The 20,815-nt window shown below is 49.4% G+C and overlaps 1 protein-coding gene across 1 annotated transcript in view; it reads left to right on the top strand.

Annotated features, from left to right (window-relative positions):
* Window positions 1-4,399: 4,399 nt before the first annotated feature.
* KLF3 (Kruppel like factor 3) overlaps window positions 4,400-20,815 on the top strand; it is a 58,882-nt gene continuing 42,466 nt past the window's right edge. The window contains exons 1-2 of the mRNA XM_029083427.2: window positions 4,400-4,529; window positions 5,037-5,172. Of these exons, the coding sequence (XP_028939260.1) occupies window positions 5,080-5,172 (93 nt within the window). The 5' untranslated portion in view covers window positions 4,400-4,529; window positions 5,037-5,079. The remainder of the gene's footprint in view (window positions 4,530-5,036; window positions 5,173-20,815) is intronic.

The following is a 20,815-nucleotide window of genomic DNA, read 5'->3' as shown; positions in this document are numbered from 1 at the left end:
TCTCTCCACCCCCACAACAGCCACTCTCCTCCCTTCATTTGATCAGTGGAATTTATTGAGCATTTACGGTGTTCAGAGCACAGTACTAAGCACTTAGTAGAGGACAATGTAACAAAGTTGGTAGACACATTCCCTGCCTACACCGAGCTTTCCCTCAACACAGTGATGCCAGCAGTGATGGGGCCCAGGTCTCTGTTACCATCCGAACCCAGGCCCGCCGCAGGCCTCCAACTCTCCAACCAACCCAGACTGTTGATTGATCAACAATCAATCAATCGTATTTAATGATGAGAGACAATCCCATCGGTAGAAGCCTCTAGGGATCCATCCAGGCTTGCTGACCCGCTCTGACCAGACATCGAGCAAGAACATTCGTTCATTCATTCAATTGTATTTGCTGAGCGCTTATTGGGTGCAGAGCATTGTCCTAAGTGCTTAGGAGAGTATAATAAAACAATAAACAGACACATTCCCTGCAAGAGAAGACAGGGCCGAGGCTGGGGCCCAGGAATGATGGGGCCTGGGCCCCCAAGGGTCACACTGAGTGGAGGGGCAGGACAGAGGTGTTGACAGTGAGGTCCTGGAAGGCAGCCAGGTGTTTGCCCCATGGGACTGCTCTCCACATGTCCCACATCTGCTGAGGCAAAATGACATTTGAGGAGAACGGATGACAACGGGTCTGCCCAACCCTTGCTGCCCGGAGAGCTGAGATGGCAGGTGGGCAAAGGAAAAGGCAAAGAAGCCAAACCTCAAACACTGGGGTCTGACAGGGGACAGCTGAGAGGGAGAGAAGCCTGGTCATCCTGGCACATTGGCCTTAGGGGACCAAAGCCAGGGCACAGAACTGGTCCTGTGAATGCTGCTCTTACCATAGCTGTCATTGGACTGTAGGCCTGTGTTGCTTTTACCGGATCCTGATTTTTTTTATGGTATTTTTTAAGTTCTTACTATGTGTCAGGCACTGCACTAACTGTAGTAGATACAAGCTAATCAGGTTGGACACAGTCCAAAACCCACATGGGGCTCACAGTCTTAATTCCCATTTTACCGATGAGGTAACTGAGACCCAGAGACGTGAAGAAGTGACTTGTCCAAAGTCACACAGCAGATAAGGGGCAGAGCCAGGACTAGAGCCCTGGGCGTTATGACTTTCAGGCCTGTGCTCTATCCAGTAGACCTCACTGCTTCTCTCACACTGTGGGCAAGGAACGTGTCTACCAACACTGTCATATTGTACTCTTACAAGCTTTTAGGACAATGCTCTGCACACAGTGAGCACTCAATAAATATGATTGATCAGTGTCAAGGTACCTTTCCCCAGTCTTTATTATAGTGCTAGGTCTGTGGTGAATACTTCACAAATGTCAAAGCCAGCAAGCTGCAAGTGAAAATGAACTAATTACCCCAGAGCAGAGATTGTGGGAAGATTATGATACTGAGAGAGAGAGAGAGGAGAAGACAGTGATGGGTCCTGTGGGCAAAAATTCAACACTGCAGAGGAGAGAGGAGCTTGCTACATGCAAAAGGGCCGGTCAGCCACAGACACTCATCAGCCACACCTCTCCCTACACACACACATATATATATATATATATATATATATATATATATATATATATATATACATATATATCTTTGAACCTGACAGGCAGCAAGATAGCCTAAATAGCCCAGCCTGTCTAGGTTGTAGCTGAATGATTTTCCTGCTCTCCACTGTCTGAAACTCCCTTCTCTCTTCCCAGGTACACACCTTCCCTTCCTGAACCCTGGTGACCTCTTTGTCCACAAAATAGAATCCATCAGAAGTGAACTTCCCATAGCCCCTGTCTCACCTTCTCTCCTCTCTGCCATCCTCTCCTCCTCTCTCTCCTTCTTCCCAGCTGTCACTCAACATAGTGATCTCTCATCTGCTCTCTAATTCTGTCCCCCTCTTCCGACCACACACCCCTCTCATCTCTGAAAATCACTTGCTCCCACAAGCCTCTTCTTTCCTACTGACTTCTTCAGCCCCTCTCTCTCCCTTCCCTCTCTCTGAACAGCATCATCCTGGAGATCAGGCAAGTCTGAAGGACCATTGACCCTGAGGCCTTAATTGTGTTATTTATTAAGCATTTACTACATGCCAGGAACTGTAGTAAGCTCTGGGGTTGCTCTGCCACTTCTCTGCTGTGCGACCTTGGGCAAGTCACTTAATGTCTCTGGGCCTCAGTTTCCTCATCTGTAAAACAGGGATGAAATACCTGTTCTCCCTCCTCCTTAGAGACTGTGGGACTGTGTCCAACCTGATTATTTTGTATCTACCCCAGTGCTTCGTATAGTGCTTGACACACAGCATACACTTAATTATTATTATTATTGTTATCACTACACTATAAGGCGATAAGACACACTCTCTATCCCACCCTGGGTTCACAGTTAAAGAAAATGGGTACTTTATCCCCATTTTACAGATGAGATGACTGAGGCACAGAGAAGATAAGTGATTTGCCTAAGGGCACACAGCAGGCAGGACAGTCAGACCTAAGCTGTGACTGTGCAGTGGATTCAGACAGACAGGCAAGGAGGCCTGAAGCAATCCCCTTTGGAGAGCTCAGAGCTGAGGCATACCCAGGAAGGGAAAGGTACAAGTCAAACTGACAACCAACTTCTAGACAGGCTCCATCCGTTTTTATGCTCTGGGACCCTGTGGCCAGAGCCCCTTCCCCTGCTGTTCATCAGATCTGCCGTCTGGCTCACAGGAGGTGTCCAGTACAGTTCCAGTGCACATGATAGACACTCACTCAGTAACATGCTCTACACAAAGCAGGCACCAGCATAATGAGGAACCTACCCATATCCTCATGTTTGTGTACTGGGGTCCTTATGAAGTATGAAAGAAGAGCTCTTTCTTTGGGGGGGCAGCATTAGAAAGTTTGGAAACCCTGGAGGGCTTGGGGAGATGTGTCAGTGACAGTGTTGACCAGAGCTTGGCTGCTTTGCAGCTTTCATTGTCTTGTTGGCCTTATGGAGTTTCCTAAATATGAGGTATGAAGAACCACCTTCTCTTACTGACCCCTGAGCATCTGGAGGATTCAAACCGGCTTTCTGGGGACCTTGTGCACAGCAAGGAGGGCCAGGACGGACAGGGAACCCACGAGACTGAGGAGGAGGAAGAAAAGGAAAAAGAAGAGGGGGAAGAGGAGAGGGAAGAAGAAGAGGAGGAAAAGGAGGAGGAGGAGGAGGAAGAAGAGGAGGAGGAAGAGGAGAAAGTGGAGTTGAGAAAGAAGAGGAGAAAGAGGAGAAAGAGAAAGTGGAGGAAAAGGAGGGTTAGGAAGAGGAGGAGGAGGAATGGGAGGAAGAAGAGAGGAAGAAGAGGAAGAGGGGGAGGAGGAGCAGAAGGAGAAGGAGGAAAATGAGGAGGAGGAGTCATTCACTCAGCCAGGTCAAGTCCTGATGCTATTTTCTCACTTGAGTGCTGCGGCATTCTCAGTCCCAGCTTCAGACTTCCCTTACACCCGCCATCCCCCATTTATTTCCCCGTCCAACGGACGAGTAGGTACAGGGAATGGCTGGCCCAGGGGTCACTGATGAGTGCCAAGATCTGGGGATATGGGATGATGGGGAGGTGAGTGGGGATGCATTGGGGAACGTCCCCTGGCGGCGGTGTTTTTTTTGAAAGCTTTGGAGGAGGGAAGGGAGGCGGTTTGGCTGATGTGAGAAGCAGTGTGGTCTAGTGGAAAGAACATAGGCCTGGAAGTCAGAGGACCTGGGTTCTAATCTTTCCTCTGCCAACTGCTTACTATGTGACTTTGGGCAAGTCACTTCACTTCTCTCTGCCTCAGTTACCTCAGCTGTAAAATGGGGATTCAATACCTGTTCTCCTTCCCACTTAAACTGTAGGACATGGACTGTGGGACAGGAACTGTGCCTGACCTGACTGTCTCAGACCTACCCCAGAGTTTAGAACAGTGTTTGACACATCAGAAGTGCTTACCAAATACCCTAATAATAAATACCATAGTAATGTGAGTGGGAAAGGATTTTCATTTACTGAAGGATACACTCAGTGAAGTGCACAAAGTTTGGTGTACACAACAGGTAAAGTTGAGAGAAATGAGAGTGCGAGAGAGTGTGAGCCAAATTGAGGAGAGTGAAGAGAATGGAAAGGAGGCATTTACACTGGTAGTATATCAGTCCCCTAGTACAGTGACCATTTTAATAATAGACACTCATTCACCAGAACAACTGCAACCTCCATTCCAAGATCCTTCAGAACTCTTCTGTGACTGCCAACCAGGCCCAATGATTTGTCCGTCTCCAGTTTCCTAACTGGGGTCCAAAACACCTGGGAAGGGTGTAGGGGGGAGCGTCATTACAGCTGAATTCAATTCCTCTCATTCATCTGCAGCACAAGCAATTTGGATGCGGAGACCTCTCTGAAGTTTTCCTCTGTACCAACCAAATTAAAGAATTCATGGAGGAGCAGCGTTGCCTAATGGGAAGAGCAATGGGAAGATTCTAATCCCAGCTCTGTCACCTGCCTTCCTTGGGTAAGTCACTTCATTTTTTTGTGCATTGATTTCCTTATCTGTAAAATGGGAGAGAAGCAGCATGATGTAGTGGATAGACCATGGGCCCAGGAGTCAGAAGGTCTTGGGTTCTAATTCTAGCTCTGCCGCTTGCTTTGTGACCTTGGACAAGTCACTTCATTTCTCCATGCCTCAGTTACCTCATCTGTAAAATGGGGACTGACTGTGAGCCCCATGTGGAACATGGACTGTATCCAACCCGATTTCCTTGTATCCAATCCAATGCTTAGTATAGTGCCTGGAACATAGTAAGCGCTTAACAAATACCACAATTATTATTATTATTAATTCAATTCCTGTTCTCCCATCCCCTTAGACTGTGAGCCAGGGAATGTGTCTAATCTGATTGCATGGTATCTTCTCCAGCACTTAGCAAAGTGCTTTGCACAGAGTAAGTGCTGAGCAAATACCACAGTGATTAGAATTATTGAGCCTCTGTGCTATTTTCTTTTCATCATTGGCCCATAGATCTGGGGACCCCACTGATTCCCTTGGCAGCTTCTTGCTCCGGATGCATTTGAAGAATCTTTCAGAATTGGCTTTGGCATCCAGCAAGGGGCTCTGCAAGGATCCTTTTTGGATTAAAACTGTGCCTGGCCCAAAGGTGAGTCCTCCTACCTCCCCTCCCCGCCACCTGACATCTCCTCTGACCCAGGAAACAGGCAGGAACCAGCCCCTGTCCTGGGGGCAGTGGTCTGGACTGGAAGCCAGGAGGGAAGATATAATAATTACAGTATTTTTTAAGCACTTATTATATGCCAAGCATTGTTCTAAGTCCTGGGGTAGATATAGGGTAATCAGGTTGGCCCAAGTGGGGATCACAGTTTTAATCCCCATTTTACAGATGAGGTAACTGAGGCACAGAGAAGTTAAGTGACTTGCCTAAGGTCACACAGCAAACAAGTGGCAGAGTCAGGATTAGAACCCACATCCTCTGACTCCCAAGCCCATTCTCTTTCCACTAAGACATACTGCTTCTATCAGGCTAATTTTCATTCTGCATTATCCTGGCATATGCCCTGGGCACAGTTCTCACTGAGCAGAAAAGCTCCCAATCCTGTAACCAGAGAGAGAGAACTTCCTCTGGGTCTCATGACAAAGCAGGGACAAGACAGAGACCAAAGTGTCCAGGAGGCAGCAGCAACAGGTCTGGGTGGGGAATTCTGGGCAAGGATGGAGTGGGTAAGGCCATAGCGATAGACTTTTCACTTGGATGACTAAGAAGGGCAGGACCCCCCAGGGCAGAATCCTTGAGGGCAGAACTTACCCAGGGCAGGACTCACTCACTCCCCCTCTAGGGCAGGATCCCTGAGGATAAGGGGTACCTCAAGGTTCATGGTCCCCATGGAAACCACTCTCCTCTGGGTTCAATCAATAGTATTTATTGAGCACTTACTATGTGCAGAGCACTGGTCTAAGCACTTCGGAGAGTTCAATAGAACAGAATTAGCTGTTCCCTGCCCATGATGAGCTTACAGTCTAGAAGCTCAAACCCAGGCGGTCCCGATGGGAGAAGGAGCCAGGCTGGGCTGCCGCTGGCAGGAATCCTGCCCTGGAAGACTCCTATGAGGTCAGGGTAGGGGGCATAAGGTCAGTGGGACCTGAAAGATAAACATTCGATTTCCATCCGTGCCCACCCATGCCTACTGGTGTGCTCCTCAATCACCGGGGGGATCTGAACCCCGACCTAGTCACCTTCAAAGAGCAGAGCTGGGGCTTGGGCTGAGGCTGGGCTGGGGCTGGGGCTGGGCTGGGGCTGAATCCACCGCAAAATACACAGCTTGCAGTGAAAACAGAGCCAGGGTGTTGGCTGCCTTTGGATTCCAGCGGTTGACACTGTCACCTCCATTTCCTGGGCGGGCGGGAGAGAGCTGAGTCCAGGAGGTGGGGCAGCCCCTGAGAAGTAGCAGTCGTGGTTGTATTTATTGAGCACTCACTGGGTAGAGTACACTGTGCTAAACTCTTGGGAAGAGCAAAACGAGCAAATGACATATTCCCTGCCCACAAAGAGCTGATACCCTAATGGGTGACACAGGCCTAAAAGCATTTACAGAGTAATCAAAAGAAATAGTTGAGTATTCGTCTGAAGGTATATACCTAAGTGCTGAGGATGGATGCAAATTAGTATGCGGGTGTTAGAGATGGCTGATTGGTTTTGTTTCGTTTTTATGGTATTTGATAAGCACTTACTATGTGCCAGGCACTTTACTAAGTGCTGAGGTAGATACAAATTAATCAGGTTGGATACAGCCTCTGTCCCACATAGAGCTCATAGTCTTAATCCCCATTTTACAAGTGAGGTAACTGAGGCCCAGAGAAGTGAAGTGACTCACTCAGAGTCACATAGCAGACAAGTGGCAGAGGCGGGATTAGAAACCACATCCTTCTGACTCCCAGGCTCTATCCACAAGGCCACAGTGCTTCTCACACTGTTTCTCACACTGTTTATATGACTTGGGATCCTGGAAATGAATCGGGGAAGACATATTGGAAGAGGTGGACATTCAGACATGTTGGAAGAGGGATTTGAAGGTGAGGATGGCAAGGGTCTGATGAAGTTGGGGATGGAGGGAGTCTGATGCCCGAGGAACAACCATCTCTGTGTCTTTGGAGAAGGGTGCAATGCCACTGCCCCGGGCACAGGGACTGCCCGTCCTGTTGGGTTATGGGTGAACGCAAGGCCCGCAATCGCTGGCATCTCCCAAAGGGAAACTCAAGAAATCCCAGCTAACTCCCCATCTAGACCGTAAGCTTGTTGTGGGCGGAAATGTGTCTGTTCATTGTTATATTGTGCTCTCACAAGAGCCTAGACCAGCGCTTTGCACACAGGAAGTGCTCAGTAATTGCATATGAATGAATGAATGGATTAACTCCTGTATGCCCCTGCCCCAGCAGGGCAGAGTTGCCCAGGGCATGGACCAGCCTGGGCAGAACCATCCCCTCCTCCCAGCCACCGAGGCACAGGAGAGCATGGCAGGGAGGCAGGAAGCAGAGAGGGTGGATGAGAAGTTGCAGTGCTAGTGAGGCCAGAGGTGGAGGGTGAGGGAAGACGGCGGGGCCACAGGATAAAGGTCAAATTATGTGGGTGGACAACCCACCATCTCCCACAGGGCAGCGCTTCCATTCACACCTCCAGTCTTCTACCAGTCACTCCATATTTCAGGTGGCCTGGCCCCGTCCGAGGAGAGATGGAACCAGGAGTTTTTATGGCCAGTTTGCTCTCCTCCACCGGCAGCCCCTATTGTCAGATGCTGCAGCTTGGATGAGGTCCTTGATTTGTCTAGACCTAGGAGAAAGGGGTGTGGGAGCAGTGCCTCTGGAGGGAAAGAGGATTTGGGGTTCCCAGGGAGAAGCGCCTCTAGAATCGGAAGAAATCGGCTCACTTCGGCAATATGGCATCAGTAACATCGACATGTTGCGGCAGGGGCCTGGTGGACTCCGGGTGCGATGTCGCTTGGGTCTACTCATTTGGTCCAGGTCAGGGTGGCTAATGACCACCTGGAACCCTGAGAAGGAAACAGAGTCAGAGGCTTAATGAGAGAAGCCACCAGCCTCCTTTTTTGTAAGCTCACTGTGACCAAGGAATGTGTCTACCAATTCGTATATTGTCCTCTCACAAGTGGTTAGTATAGTGCTCTACAAACAGTAAGCGCTCAATAAATACCACTGATTAATTGATTGATTCCTCTCCCCCTCCAGCCTGTAAGCTCCTTGTGAGACATTTGCATAGTAAATGTCTACTAATGTTACACTGTACCCTCGCAAACAGTCAGTACAATTCTCTGCACATGGTAAGCACTCAATAAATGCCACTGATTGATTGAATCCTGTGGGGAAAAGTGGGCAGCAGCAGGCCGGGACACGGCGTTCTCCGCCTGGGATTTGTAGCACTTGGCCGATGGCCGGGGAAGGCTCTAAAGGAATTGTTTTCTCTCCACCGTGCAACATGAATCTCTCAGCAAGTTTCCTTAGTTATAAGCTCATTGTGGGCAGGCAATGTGTCTGTTTATTTTTATATTGTACTCTTCCAGGTGCTTAGTACAGTGCTCTGCACACAGTAAGTGCTAAATAAATACAATTGACTGACTGACTTAGTTCAGGGAATTCGGGAAGTGGCACTGATTCCAAAGGCAAAGGTCCCAGGCCTCACACTGACCCAGGCCTTGGCTCTCGATTTTGTTTAGGAAATCTCGGTCTTGGATTCGGGTAGGGGAAAGTTCCTATTTGTCTCACAGGACTCCAGCTGTATGGCTGTTTCAGTGTCTTTCATCTTGGGTGATGGACCCAGGGCCAGCAACCCCCAGGATGGTAGTCCTGCACGCTCCGGATCAGACATCTGAGGGCCCAGAGTCAGCTGGCCGCCCCCACTGGCCCCAGGTGTCCCCTAACCAGTGGTTTTCTGAGCAGGCACAGTAGGCCAGCCTATAGCGATTTTTTTGATGGCGTTCATAAAACACTTATTACGTGCCAGGCACTACAGTAAGTGATAGGGTAGATACAAGATAATCATATTGGACACAGTCCCTGTCCCACAGTCAATCAATTAATTGTCCCATCAATCAGTGGTATTAATTGAACTGTTACTATGTGCAGAGCACTGTACTAAGCACTTGGGAGAGTACCATATGGCAGAATTAGCAGACACATTCCCTGCCCATAATGGGTTTATAGTCATTCTACAAATGAGGTAACTGAGGGATGGAGAAGTGAAGTGATTTACCCAACGTCACTCAGCAGACAAGTGGCAGAGCTGGGATTAGAACTCAGGGTCTATAAGATTCTTTTATAGCAAACACCCCCAGACCAGCCTGTGTGAGAGGAAGGGCATTCACTGAGCACCTATTAATTGCTAAGCGCTGTACTAAAGGCCTGAGAGAGTACCTCAGAAACAAGCCTCACATTCTCTGCCCTCTAGGAGCTTACGGTCCAGTGGAGGAGACAAATAGACCCAGAGTGATTGTCTCTATTTTGCCGAATTGTACATTCCAAGCGCTTAGTACAGTGCGTGTGCATAGTAATCACTCAATAAATACTACTGAATGAATGAATGAATTTGCAGACACAAGGAGCGGAAGGAAGATCAGCCTAGAGCAGAAAGCAGCCCAGAAGAACCAGATTAAAACAGCCCCATGAATAACTGAAGACACACATTGGAGAAGCAGCGTGGCTTAGTGGAAGGAGCCCGGGCTTGGGAGTCAGAGGTCAGGGGTTCTAATCCCAGCTCCGCCACTTGTCAGCTGTGTGACTTTAGGCAAGTCACTTAACTTCTCTGTGCCTCAGTTCCCTCATCTGTAAAATGGGGATTAAAACTGTGAGCCCTATGTGGGATAACCCGATTACCTTGAATCTGCCCCAGAGTTTAGAACAGTGCCAGGCACATGGTAAGTGCTTAACAAATACCAGCATCATCATTATTATTATTATACAAACCAAAAAGTAGTTAAATACAAATATACCTATGTATATGTGCCGAGCATAGGAATAGCAGTGCCAACTACTGAAAGGAACAGGGGCCTGGGAGCTGAGGGGCTAGGAACCAGTGGTCAGAGCCCAGTCCCCACATCCCACCACCTTTAAACTTCTCTTCCTCCTTCTCTTTCTCGTCCTCTTCCTCTTTCTCCTTTTTCCTCTTCTTTCTCCTTCTTCTCTTTCTCCTTCTCTTCCTCCCTTCCTCCTGCCCAAGCTGGGCTGGGCCCCCTGTCTCCTGGGCCAACCCCAACAGGCTGGGCCTCCCCACGAGGCCTCTCTGTTGGATCGGTCTGGCTTCCTTGCTGATAAGAGGCCAATAAGGATGGGAGGAGGCCAGGACCTCCCCAGTGCAGCATGAGTCAGGGCTTGGGCAGCGGCAGGGAATATTCAGGTGATCTAGACAGTCGGGAAGAGTTCAGGGTGAGCCCTGGGGGCCACAGTGCCCTGCAGCATGTACTGCTACTGATGCCTCTGCCTCCATCCCTGTTTCCATGAGACCCCAACTCCCGGCCTGGCTTTCCCAAGGAGACTGCCATCTGCAGCTGGGTTCGAATCTAAGTCTCGACCGTTTTCCTTCTCCACTTCATTCGCTAGCTCCTTTTTTTTTTTAATGGTATTTGTGAAGCGCTTACCATGGGCCAGACACTGTACTAAGTACTAGGGTGGATACAAGCTAATCAGGTTGGACGCAGTCCCTGTTCCATATGAGGTTCATAGTCTCAATCCTCATTTTATAGATGAGGTAACTGAGGCGCAGAAAAATTAAGCGACTCACCCTAAGTCACACAGCAGACAAGTGGCGAAGCTGGGATTAGAACCCAGGTCCTTCTGACTCCCAGGCCCATGCTTTAACCATTAGGCCTTGCTACTTCTTCCACCTCTCATTCCCTGTATTGGGGGGTGTCTCACCTGGCTCTGCTCTGATTCCCTGGCCTTCTTAATCTAAACTCACTCTCTCATCACCCAGTCAACCAACCAATCGGTGGCATTTATTGAGCACTTCTTGCCTGTGCTGAGCCCCCTACTATGAGTAGGTTTTCAGAGTTAGCGAGTTTAGAAATGTTACAGTGCCTGGAAAGATGAGATCAAGTGTGTGCTTAATTTGGGAGCGGGTGAGATGGGGCTGGAGCAGGAGCAGGATGCTAAAAGAGTAAAAGACTGAGAGTAAGCGGGCACCTCGGGGGTCATCAGGAACATCCACATGGATGTTGAAGTCCCCAAGGGTCAGGGTAAGGCAGGAGAAGGAGCAAAGTAAGGCGAGAAAGGCATCAAAAGCACCCAGAGAATTGGAGGCAGGAGGTAGATAGCGGTAATCAGTAATTTAAGTGGCCGGTAGACATGGTTGACAAGGGGTTCAAAGGAAGAGAAGGTGAGGGATATGGGGGGGAGCGATAAAAGTGGCATTGGAGGTGGAGAAATGGGCCGGCTCCTCCCCCTCTTTCCAAGACCCCTGGGGAGCGGTGGGGGAGACAGTGTCATCTTGATGGCAGCAGGAGGAGTAACTGGGTCAGGAATCAATCAACCATAATTGTGGAGCATTTACTGTGTGCACAGCTCTGTACTAAGTGCTTGGAGGAGTTTGATAGAACAGAGTTGGTAGACATGTTCCCTGCCCACAGTGAGCTTACAGTTTAGAGGGATTAGACTGAGGAACTGGGTGAGGGTGACAGGAAGGAGGTTGCCACAGACCTCAGTCAGATGGAGTTGTAGGGTGAGGGGGCTGGGAAGGGGGAGGCGGGGGCTGGGCACAATTGGCTGGGAATGAGCCGAGGAGGGGAGATGCTGAGGATGAGGAGAACAGAATGGGGATGCGGTGAGCGGAGGACAGCATGGGGAGCTTCCAGTCCCTGATCCTAAGTGGCTGCAGCTTCCTGATGCTCCCAACAAGAAGGAGGCCCATTCTCTAAGCTTCTGCACCTGGCAGACTGCGGTCCCTCATCTGAAAAAAACACAATCCAGACTGAGAGGATCCTGCCAGTTTGGCCATCAATAGGCCCTTCGTGAAAAAGAAAAAAAACCCAACAAAACCTGCAGCATGACACAATAGGCGGTATCCCTGCCTGCTCCTATCATGGTGTTCTGTGCCCCCAGCAGGAACCAGTCTGGCAGGGGACGAAGGAGTGAGTGCAGGTGGCACTGCCCAAACCCCTGGCTCTAGAATCAACTCCTGCGGGCAGGTTCCCAGCCCTGCAATCTCAGGAGCATGGCAGCTGGTCCTTCACCAAGAGACTCCACCCAGATAGCAATCTACCGACTCTCCCTATTCATTCACATCTTTATCTGTGTATCTCTTTTTCCCTACCCTTCCTAACATAGTTGCTTCTTTGTCCTTTTTTCTCCTTCCTCTCAGTTTAAATCATTTGGGCCAGCCTGTCTCCTCCATTTGATTGGGAGCTCCTGAGGACGGGGACCAAGTCTTTTAAAGCACAGTGTAGTCTGGGGAAAGAGTACAAGCCTGGGAGTCAGGAGATCTGGGTTCTAAACTCCGCTCCGTCGCTTACCTGTCGTGTGACGTTGGGCAAATCCCTTGACTTCTCTTTGTCTCAGGTTCCTCATTTATAAAATAGAGATGAAATACTTGTTCTTTCTGCTCCCTTAGATTATCAGCCCCATGTGGGACAGGGACTGTGTCTGATTAGAGTATACTGTATCTTCCTCAGGGTATAGCACAGTGTTCAATACATAGTAAATGCTGATTAGACAAATACCCCTATTACTATTATTTTACTTCTATAACTGGCTTCCAACAGTGCCCGGCACCCAGCAGGCACGCACGCTACATATATTACTGATTGATGATCGACTGGTTGATTGGTTAGGGACATTCCTCTTTCAGTCCCTTTCCCGGACCTGCCACCTTGACCAGGGCCATCATATGACTAGGTTTCTCCCGATGGACCGGGAGCCATTGCAGCTAAGTCAATTGATTGGATCCAGTCCCTTGGGGGACCAGGTGGTCAACTCTCGACCAACGTCCAAGTGATGGGGGTCCAACCCCCAGTGGAGGATGAGACCATTGGCAAAAGTTTCTGGAAGGTTTCACCTCCGAGTGCCACCAGAGGTTGCAACTTACACAGAGCCCAGCAGCAGACCAAATCCAAGACGGCAGGGGTCCAGATGGCCAGCTGGGCGCTCAGGACGGAACAAGCCGTGAGAAGGGATGGGTGGGGGCCAGCCCCCTCCCATCCCCCGCCTTCCCGCACCTTCCTCTTTTCTCTGCTCTTCCTTCCGCTCTCCCCGCGCTTCCTCCTCTCAGGCCCCCGAGCCAGCCCCATTGCCTCAGCAGACCAAAGATAACAAGCCCAACGAGGGTCCGACCTGCCACCCGAAACCAAGAACAGGCTGAAAAACACAGCTTCTCAAGAATGGGAAGCGGTTCCTCTCTTGGCTTCCGGCCCAGACACCTTAAACCCAGTTCGTGGGAAATCCAAGTTCGAGATATATGAAGTGGTGACAGTACCCCCTCCCCTTGCCCCTCCCCTTCGCCCCGTGACCTCGATGTGCCAGGTCACCAGCCCCAGGAGCCTCCCCCACACACAGGTCTCCTGGGTCCAGCCAGGTGCAGAATGGAGGAATGGAAGATGTCTCCAGGTTATTCAAGCAAGAAGATCTCCCCACACACTCCCTGCAAGAATCTATCTGTTTCCATCTAAATGTTCCTGTTTTCCAGTGTGGACCTCAGAATTCAGCAACTCCTCTATTCCCTTCAGCAGAGGCATGGCTGGGAGCATGCCCACCACCTGGGCCACTCTGCTGGTAGTGGGCAGGGCAGAGAGACATTTTAGGATGTCAGGAAAAGCTTTAAACCCACCTTCCACACTACTGGGAATCATTAATGAAAATAATGGTATTTGTTAAGCACTTACTATGTGCCAAGCATTGTACTAAATGCTGGAGTAGATACAAGATAATCAGGTTGGACAAGGTCTTTGTTCCACATGGGGCTCACAGTCTCAATCTCTCTGGGGAAGGAAGAGACTTTGATCAGAAGAGAGAAATTCTCGATCTGAGCTGGTTAAGGAAGTCTAGGTTAAGCTGCAAGAAGGGGAAGATGTGTACAACTAATAGGGGGCAAAATGGGAAAGAGCCAGAGAGAAAGATACAGAGTATTTGAATTTCCAGTTTTCCGAAGCTGATTTAAAAAGACAGAGAAAAAAGCAGCCCGATACTGACACCAGATGACCTAAGCTTAGTAGACTTAGAGGTACATACCCATGCTACTGTGGGAAATTTTCACTTAAAAAAAATGTTCCTTTAGTTCCAGACTGAACACCATTCCCTTTACTTAGTCCACATCTTACTGATACTTTGCAATTTATGTGAGAATATTAAAATTCTAACATAGAGAACTGAGAATTTCTGAGGCTACCTAAAAGTCTTAGTTGAGTCAACACTTGATTCGTTCAATCGTATTTATTGAGCTCTTACTGTGTGTAAAGCACTGTATTAAGCACTTGGGAGAGTGCAATATAATAATAAATATTCCATGCCCACAGTGAGCTTAGAGTCTAGAGGGGGAGACAGACATTAATATAAATAAATAAATAAATTACAGATACGTACATAACACTTCCAATAAATTGCTATCTTTTAAAAACATTATTTATTGAGGCATCCACATTTAATACTATAAATTCTATTTTAAATTGAAATTTTCAGTACATTTTTCTGTCAGCATCCAATGGCAACTTTGGACATTTACAGTTTGCTGTGGAGCAGAAAGTGTAGATACAGAATAATAGGACATGAATATAAATAAATGCCTGTGTGTCAAGCGGGGAATTTTTTCACATTATACAACACGGAGAAGAAAGGCTGCTATTGAGGCAAATAAGTAGTTTATGTGATAGTTTCCATGGCAATTCTCAAAGGAGAGGTCATGGACTTGAGGGGTCCAGACATAATCGTGGTTACGGTATCTGATTACAGAAGCTGATTTTTCGTTTTTTAAATGTAATCCTTAGAAACAGACTGCTGCCTTTTTCCAGACAGAAGAACTGTAAAATGACTTTCACCTTCTTATCTCAGTAATTCTGGTATTTTTTACTCAACTGTCAGGGTCAAAGAACCCAGTATGCCCCCTGGTTCCAGAATGATCAAAACTGGAAGCTGAGTCAAGATCCACATAACTTCCTGACTGTTCTCCAGGAGGCAGGGAGTTCTGACTATTCCCCAGGAAGCAGGGGATCCTGACTATTGCCCAGAAGCTGGGGGAGTCCTGACTATTCTCCAGGAAGCAGGGGATCCTAACTATTCCCCAGGAGGCAGGAGTCCTGACTATTTTCCAGGAAGTGGAGGAATCCTGACTATTCCCCAGGAGGCAGAGGATCCTGACTATTCCCCAGGGGGCAGGGGGCCCTGACTTTGGGTGGGATTAATAATCATGGTATTTATTAAGCACTTACTATGCGCCAAGCACTGTTTTAAGCACTGGGATAGATACCAGGTTGTCAGGTGTCCCACGTGGGGTTCACAGTCTTCATCCCCATTTTACAGATGAGGTAACTGAGGCACAGAGAAGTGAAGTCACTTGCCCAAGGTCACACAGCTGGCAAGTGGGATTAGAACCCACGTCCTCTAACAGTTGGTGGTCAGACTGAGCTGATGCCAGGGATAGCAGGCCAAAGGTGCCCAGCTTACGGGTGCTTCCCCTTCCGCTCCTCCTATGTCATTCTCTAGGGACTTTGGGTAAGAAGCCACCAGAGCCATTGGCCACTTTGGGGAGGCAGAATGAGATCACTGGACCCTGGGAAAGAGGAAGCTCCTTGTGGGCAAGGATCCTGTCATCTAACTCCATTGCATTGTAATAATAATAATCATAATGTTGGTGTTTGTTAAGCACTTACTATGTGCCAAGCACTGTTCTAAGCGCTGGGGTAGATACAAGGTAATCACGTGGTCCCACTTAGGGCTTACAGTCTTCATCCCCATTTTACAGATGAGGGAACTGGGGCAACAGAGAAGTGAAGTGACTTTGCCCAAGGTCACATAGCTGACAAGCGGCAGAGCTGGGATTAGAACCCATGACCTCGGACTCCCAAACCCGGGTTCTTTCCACTAAGCCGTGCTGCTTCTCATTCTCTTCTCATTGTACTCTTCCAAGTGCTTAGCACAGTGCTCTGCACACAGTAAGTGCTCAATAAGTGCCATCGATCAACTGATCGATGGAAGTGGCCAGGATTCTCGGAGAGCGAAGCTTGGCGGAGAGGGCTCTGGAAACCAGAAGGGGCTTGAAAGCCAGAGGCGTGGTCGAACTAGCAGAGGCTGGGATTGTGGCTGCACTTGAATGTGAACAGGTTCTCAAGGAGGAGCCTTCGCGCTGAGCACAGTGCTCTGCACACAGTAAGCGCTCAGTAACTACCATTAGAGAAGCAGCGTGGCTCAGTGGAAAGAGCCCCGGATTGGGAGTCAGAGGTCACGGGTTCGAATTCCGGCTCTGCCACTTGTCAGCTGTGTGACTGTGGGCGAATCACTTCACTTCTCTGTGCCTCACTTGCCTCATCTGTAAAATGGGGATGAAGACTGTGAGCCTCACGTAGGACCACCTGATGACCCTGTATCTACCCCAGTGCTTAGAACAGTGCTCTGCACATAGTAAGCACTTAAGAAATACCAATAATGTTATTATTATTACCATTGATTGCGAGCTGTGTCCCAGGGCTGGGATCAGCACCCTCGTGGGAGCCTTTGCCCAGTGCCCCCTGCAGGAGAGATGCTGCTATTACACAGGCCCGGGTCCAGGGGGGTCTAGAAACCACAATAGCCGCTGGGTTGGGGCAATAGGGCAATAGGGGCATGGGCAATTCAGGAGGGTTAGGGTTAGGAGAGTCAGGGTTAGTGTTAGGGCTAGGGCTAAGGTTAGGGCTAGTCTTCTCCCCCCCCCCCCTCCTAGAGAGCAGGGGATCGATAGATCCTGGAAGAACATCGACCTGGCCTGGCCAGGTTTGCTTTTGGATTTGGAGTTGGAAGAGAAATTTGAGCAAGAGAAAGTGGAGGAGTTATGGGAGAGGAAAGGGGAAGAACAAGATGGAGGAGAAGGACGAGGAGGAGGATGACAAAGGAGGACGAGAAGGATGAGGAAGAGGAGGATGACAAGGGAGGATGAGGAGAAGAAAGATGAGGTGGAGGAGGACATGAAAGAGGAGGAGGATGACATCGGTGAGGAAAATGAGAATGAGGATGATGAAAATAAAGGGGAGAAGGAGCATGAGGAAGAAGGGGAGGTTGAGGTTGGGGAAGATGAGGAGGAGAAGGAAGAGGATCAGGATGAGGAGGATAAAAATGAGAAGAGGCCGTGACTTTTCTAATGAAGTTTGGAACCTCAGTGCCCTGTAGTTTTCATCTCATGCTTTCTTCTGCTTTATTTCTCTCAGGCTGATGCTGAGGGCCAGGGATCTGGTTTAAGGTATTGGTCACTTCCCTATTGATCATTGCTTGGGACGGCACCACAAGCTTCTCTTCTTCTGGGCCGGTGGTCACTCTGCCACTCTGATCGCAGATCCTGCACCCCGTATCACTGAGATAAATATCTGACCCTCTCCACACTGTCCAGTCCCTTAAAACATACGCTTCAGTCTCCAGCACCTCAGAGTTGAGTCTGAGCATCCCAACTGCAGTAGGGGTTCTGTGGGGGGCACCCACACCCGCCACCTGACCTGCTGCCTCTCCTGCAGAGCTCCAGGCATGGCTCCTTTGGCCCTCATTTCCCTCTTCTCTGGGAGTTCCTGCTGCTCTCCCAGAGACCTAACAGAATCTGGTCAAAACTCCCCTACCCCCACAATCCCCATACCACCGGGACCTCTGGTCTGGATGGAGGCAGGGATGGAGATGGGATGAGAATGGGAAAGGGGAGGAAGGGGTGAAGATGTGGGTGGCCTAGTGGAAAGAGCACAGGCCTGGGAGTCAGAGGACCTAGTGGCTCCAACACTTACCTGCTGTGTGTCCTTAGGCAAGTGGCTTCACTTCTCTGGGCCCCAGTTTCCTCATCTGTAAAAGGAGGATTACTAGTCCCCTTCCACTGAGACTGTGAGCCCCATGAGGGGGCAGGGTCTGTGTCTGATCTATTTATCCTATATAGTACTTGGCCTGTAGTAGGTTCCTAACAAATATAATCATTATTACTATTATTATCATTATAAAAGAGGGAGGTGAAACAGAGAATGGGATGGAAGGCTGGGAGCAAGGAGAAGGACAGAGTATGAGATAGTCCTGCATCTGCAGGCTCTGATGCATCCTGCTTCAAAAATAAACAGAAAATATTTCAGCATAGCATCTCACCTCACCAGCTACATAGTCCCGGAGCAGCCTGAGAAGAGGGAGGTGCCTTCCTGGGTTTTTTGAACAGAGCCTACTCCCTGTCAGGGATCAACAAACACCCTTGCACTTAGATTTGAACCCTTTAAATTCTTGATATGCACACCACACTCAATCCCACAGCACTTATGTACAGAGTGAAATTTAATTTAACATCCGTCTCCCCCTCTAGACTGTAAAACTCCCTGTGTACAGGGAATAGTACTATCAACTCTGTTACATTATACTCTCCCAAGCACTTAGTACAGTGCTCTGCACACAATAAATACTCAAGAAATACAATTGACTGACACCCAGGGCTATGCTGTTCTCACTAGCCCACCCTATGTCTTGAGTATAATTCTCCCTTGGGAATCAATCAGGGCTGGTCTCATTACTGCTACAGGGGACTATTCTGCCAGCAAATCTCTGTCCCAAAATGCTATATAATCTTATTTTTTGATAATAATAATTGTAGTATTTGTTAAGTCAAGCACTTTACCAAGTTCTGGGGTAGAAACAAGATCATTAGGACCCACATGGAGCTCACATTCTAAGTTGGAGAGAGGACTGATATTGAATCTCCATTCTGCAGATGAGGGAATTGAGGCTGAGAAAAGTTAAGCAACTTACGCAAGGTCACACAGCAGGTAAGTGGAGACAGACCAAGTCCCCCTTAGGATGGCCCAGAGTGGCTGCCCACAGTGGCCACAGGATTCAGCCAGCTGTCCCAAAATCTTGAGCAGGAGAGACCTCACTTGAGCCGCCTGGCATTGGTCAAGATGCCTCACTCGCTTTGGATCCTGCCCAGGGGAGACTCCAAGGTGTGGCCTTCATCCTTCTAGCTACCTGGGCCCTTCTAGCTCTCTGGCCCAGGCACTCAGTCATACAGGCAGCAGCCAGAACAGAGATGCTGAAGTCCTGGAGGCTGTCTTGGGCCCAGGAAGCCTTGGTTCTAAGGAATCTCGGGTCCAGGGAGTCTCGAAGGAAGGAGCCACCGGCTCGGGGAACCTCGGGTCCAGTGGGGGTCCAGGAAGGAAACCTCGGGGCCAGGGCACCTGGGGTCCAGGGAGCCTCATGCCCAGAGAGGGAGCCTTGGGACCAGGGAGGGAGTCTCAGGTTGATGATGATGATGATAATGGTATTTGTTAAGTGCTTAGTATATGCCAGGTACTGTACTAAAGGGCTGGTGCGGATACAAGCAAATGGAGTTGGACACAGTCCCTGTCCCATGTGGGGCTCACAGTCTCAATCCCCATTTTACGGATGAGGGAACTGAGGCCCAGGGAAGTGAAGTGACTTGCCCAATTTTACACCGCAGACAAGTTCCTGGAGCCGGGATTAGAACCCACAACCTTCTGACTCCCAGGTATGCACTCTATCCACTACACCAGCCTGCTTCTGCTCCCCAAGGTTCAGGGAGCCTTGAGCTTAGGGAGCGTTAGACTCAGGGAGGGAGGCTGAGGCCCAGGGTGCTGCAGTAGGCAGGGTCTGGGCCTGGAAGCACCAGGTTGGTCTGGGGAGCAGGGGAGCCGGGCAGTCGGCCAGGGAGAGTCTCCTTGTGCCGGGCCTGGATTGACCCAGGAGTAAAGGGAGGCTGCTGGGAAGTGGGAGAAGGGGTAGTGGCAGGGGCGGGGAGGCCTCTTCCGGGGGCTGGGCTTCTCGGAGACGGGAGACTTGCCCAGTGGTCAGAGCATGTGCAAGAGCCGGGGTCAGCCAGAGGGGGGAGGGGAGAGAGGCAGGAAAGGGATCAGGACAAAGAAAATCAGAGACAAAGCAGAGGCAGAAACACATCCAGACACACTCACGGGGAGGAGAAACGTACACACACATAAACACATTCCCACAGCCGCCTACAGACACACACACACAAACACATTCAACCCACCGCACTCCTTTCCCCAGACTCACACCTCACATACATACACACTGGCCCAGCTTCACACGTTCACTTAAAAAGACACAAGCACTCCCAGGTCCCCTCACACAGCACACACCTTCATAAAGACACATGCCTTCTCTCAGACAGTCAGCGTCAATCATCTTTATTGAGCGCTTACTGGGTGCAGACCACTGAACTAAGCCCTTGGGAGAGTATAATATAAATATAAACAGATATATTCCCTACCCACAAGGAACTTACAGACATATACACTCACCCAGATACACACATCCACACAATGACCAGTCACACACACCCTTACAGGCATACACACCATCACACAGGCACACAGCCCACTGACACTTTCACATACAAAAACACACAATCGCACTTTCCCCCAGACACACAGAGGAACACATAAATTCATTGACCGACACACTCATCCAGTGTCTTCTCTCTCTCACGCACATACACACACATACAAGCACATTCACTCACACATTCGCACAGACACATATCCTCTCCTAGACACAGACACACACACACACATAAGCTCTCTCACACACAGACATAAATGGACACGTGCAGACACACACACGCAGCA

This window comes from Ornithorhynchus anatinus, chromosome 18, assembly GCF_004115215.2.
Source record: "Ornithorhynchus anatinus isolate Pmale09 chromosome 18, mOrnAna1.pri.v4, whole genome shotgun sequence".
NCBI classification, from domain to species: domain Eukaryota; kingdom Metazoa; phylum Chordata; class Mammalia; order Monotremata; family Ornithorhynchidae; genus Ornithorhynchus; species Ornithorhynchus anatinus.
Note: the sequence above shows the minus strand (reverse complement) of the source record. Positions and strands in the feature narration are given on the sequence as shown.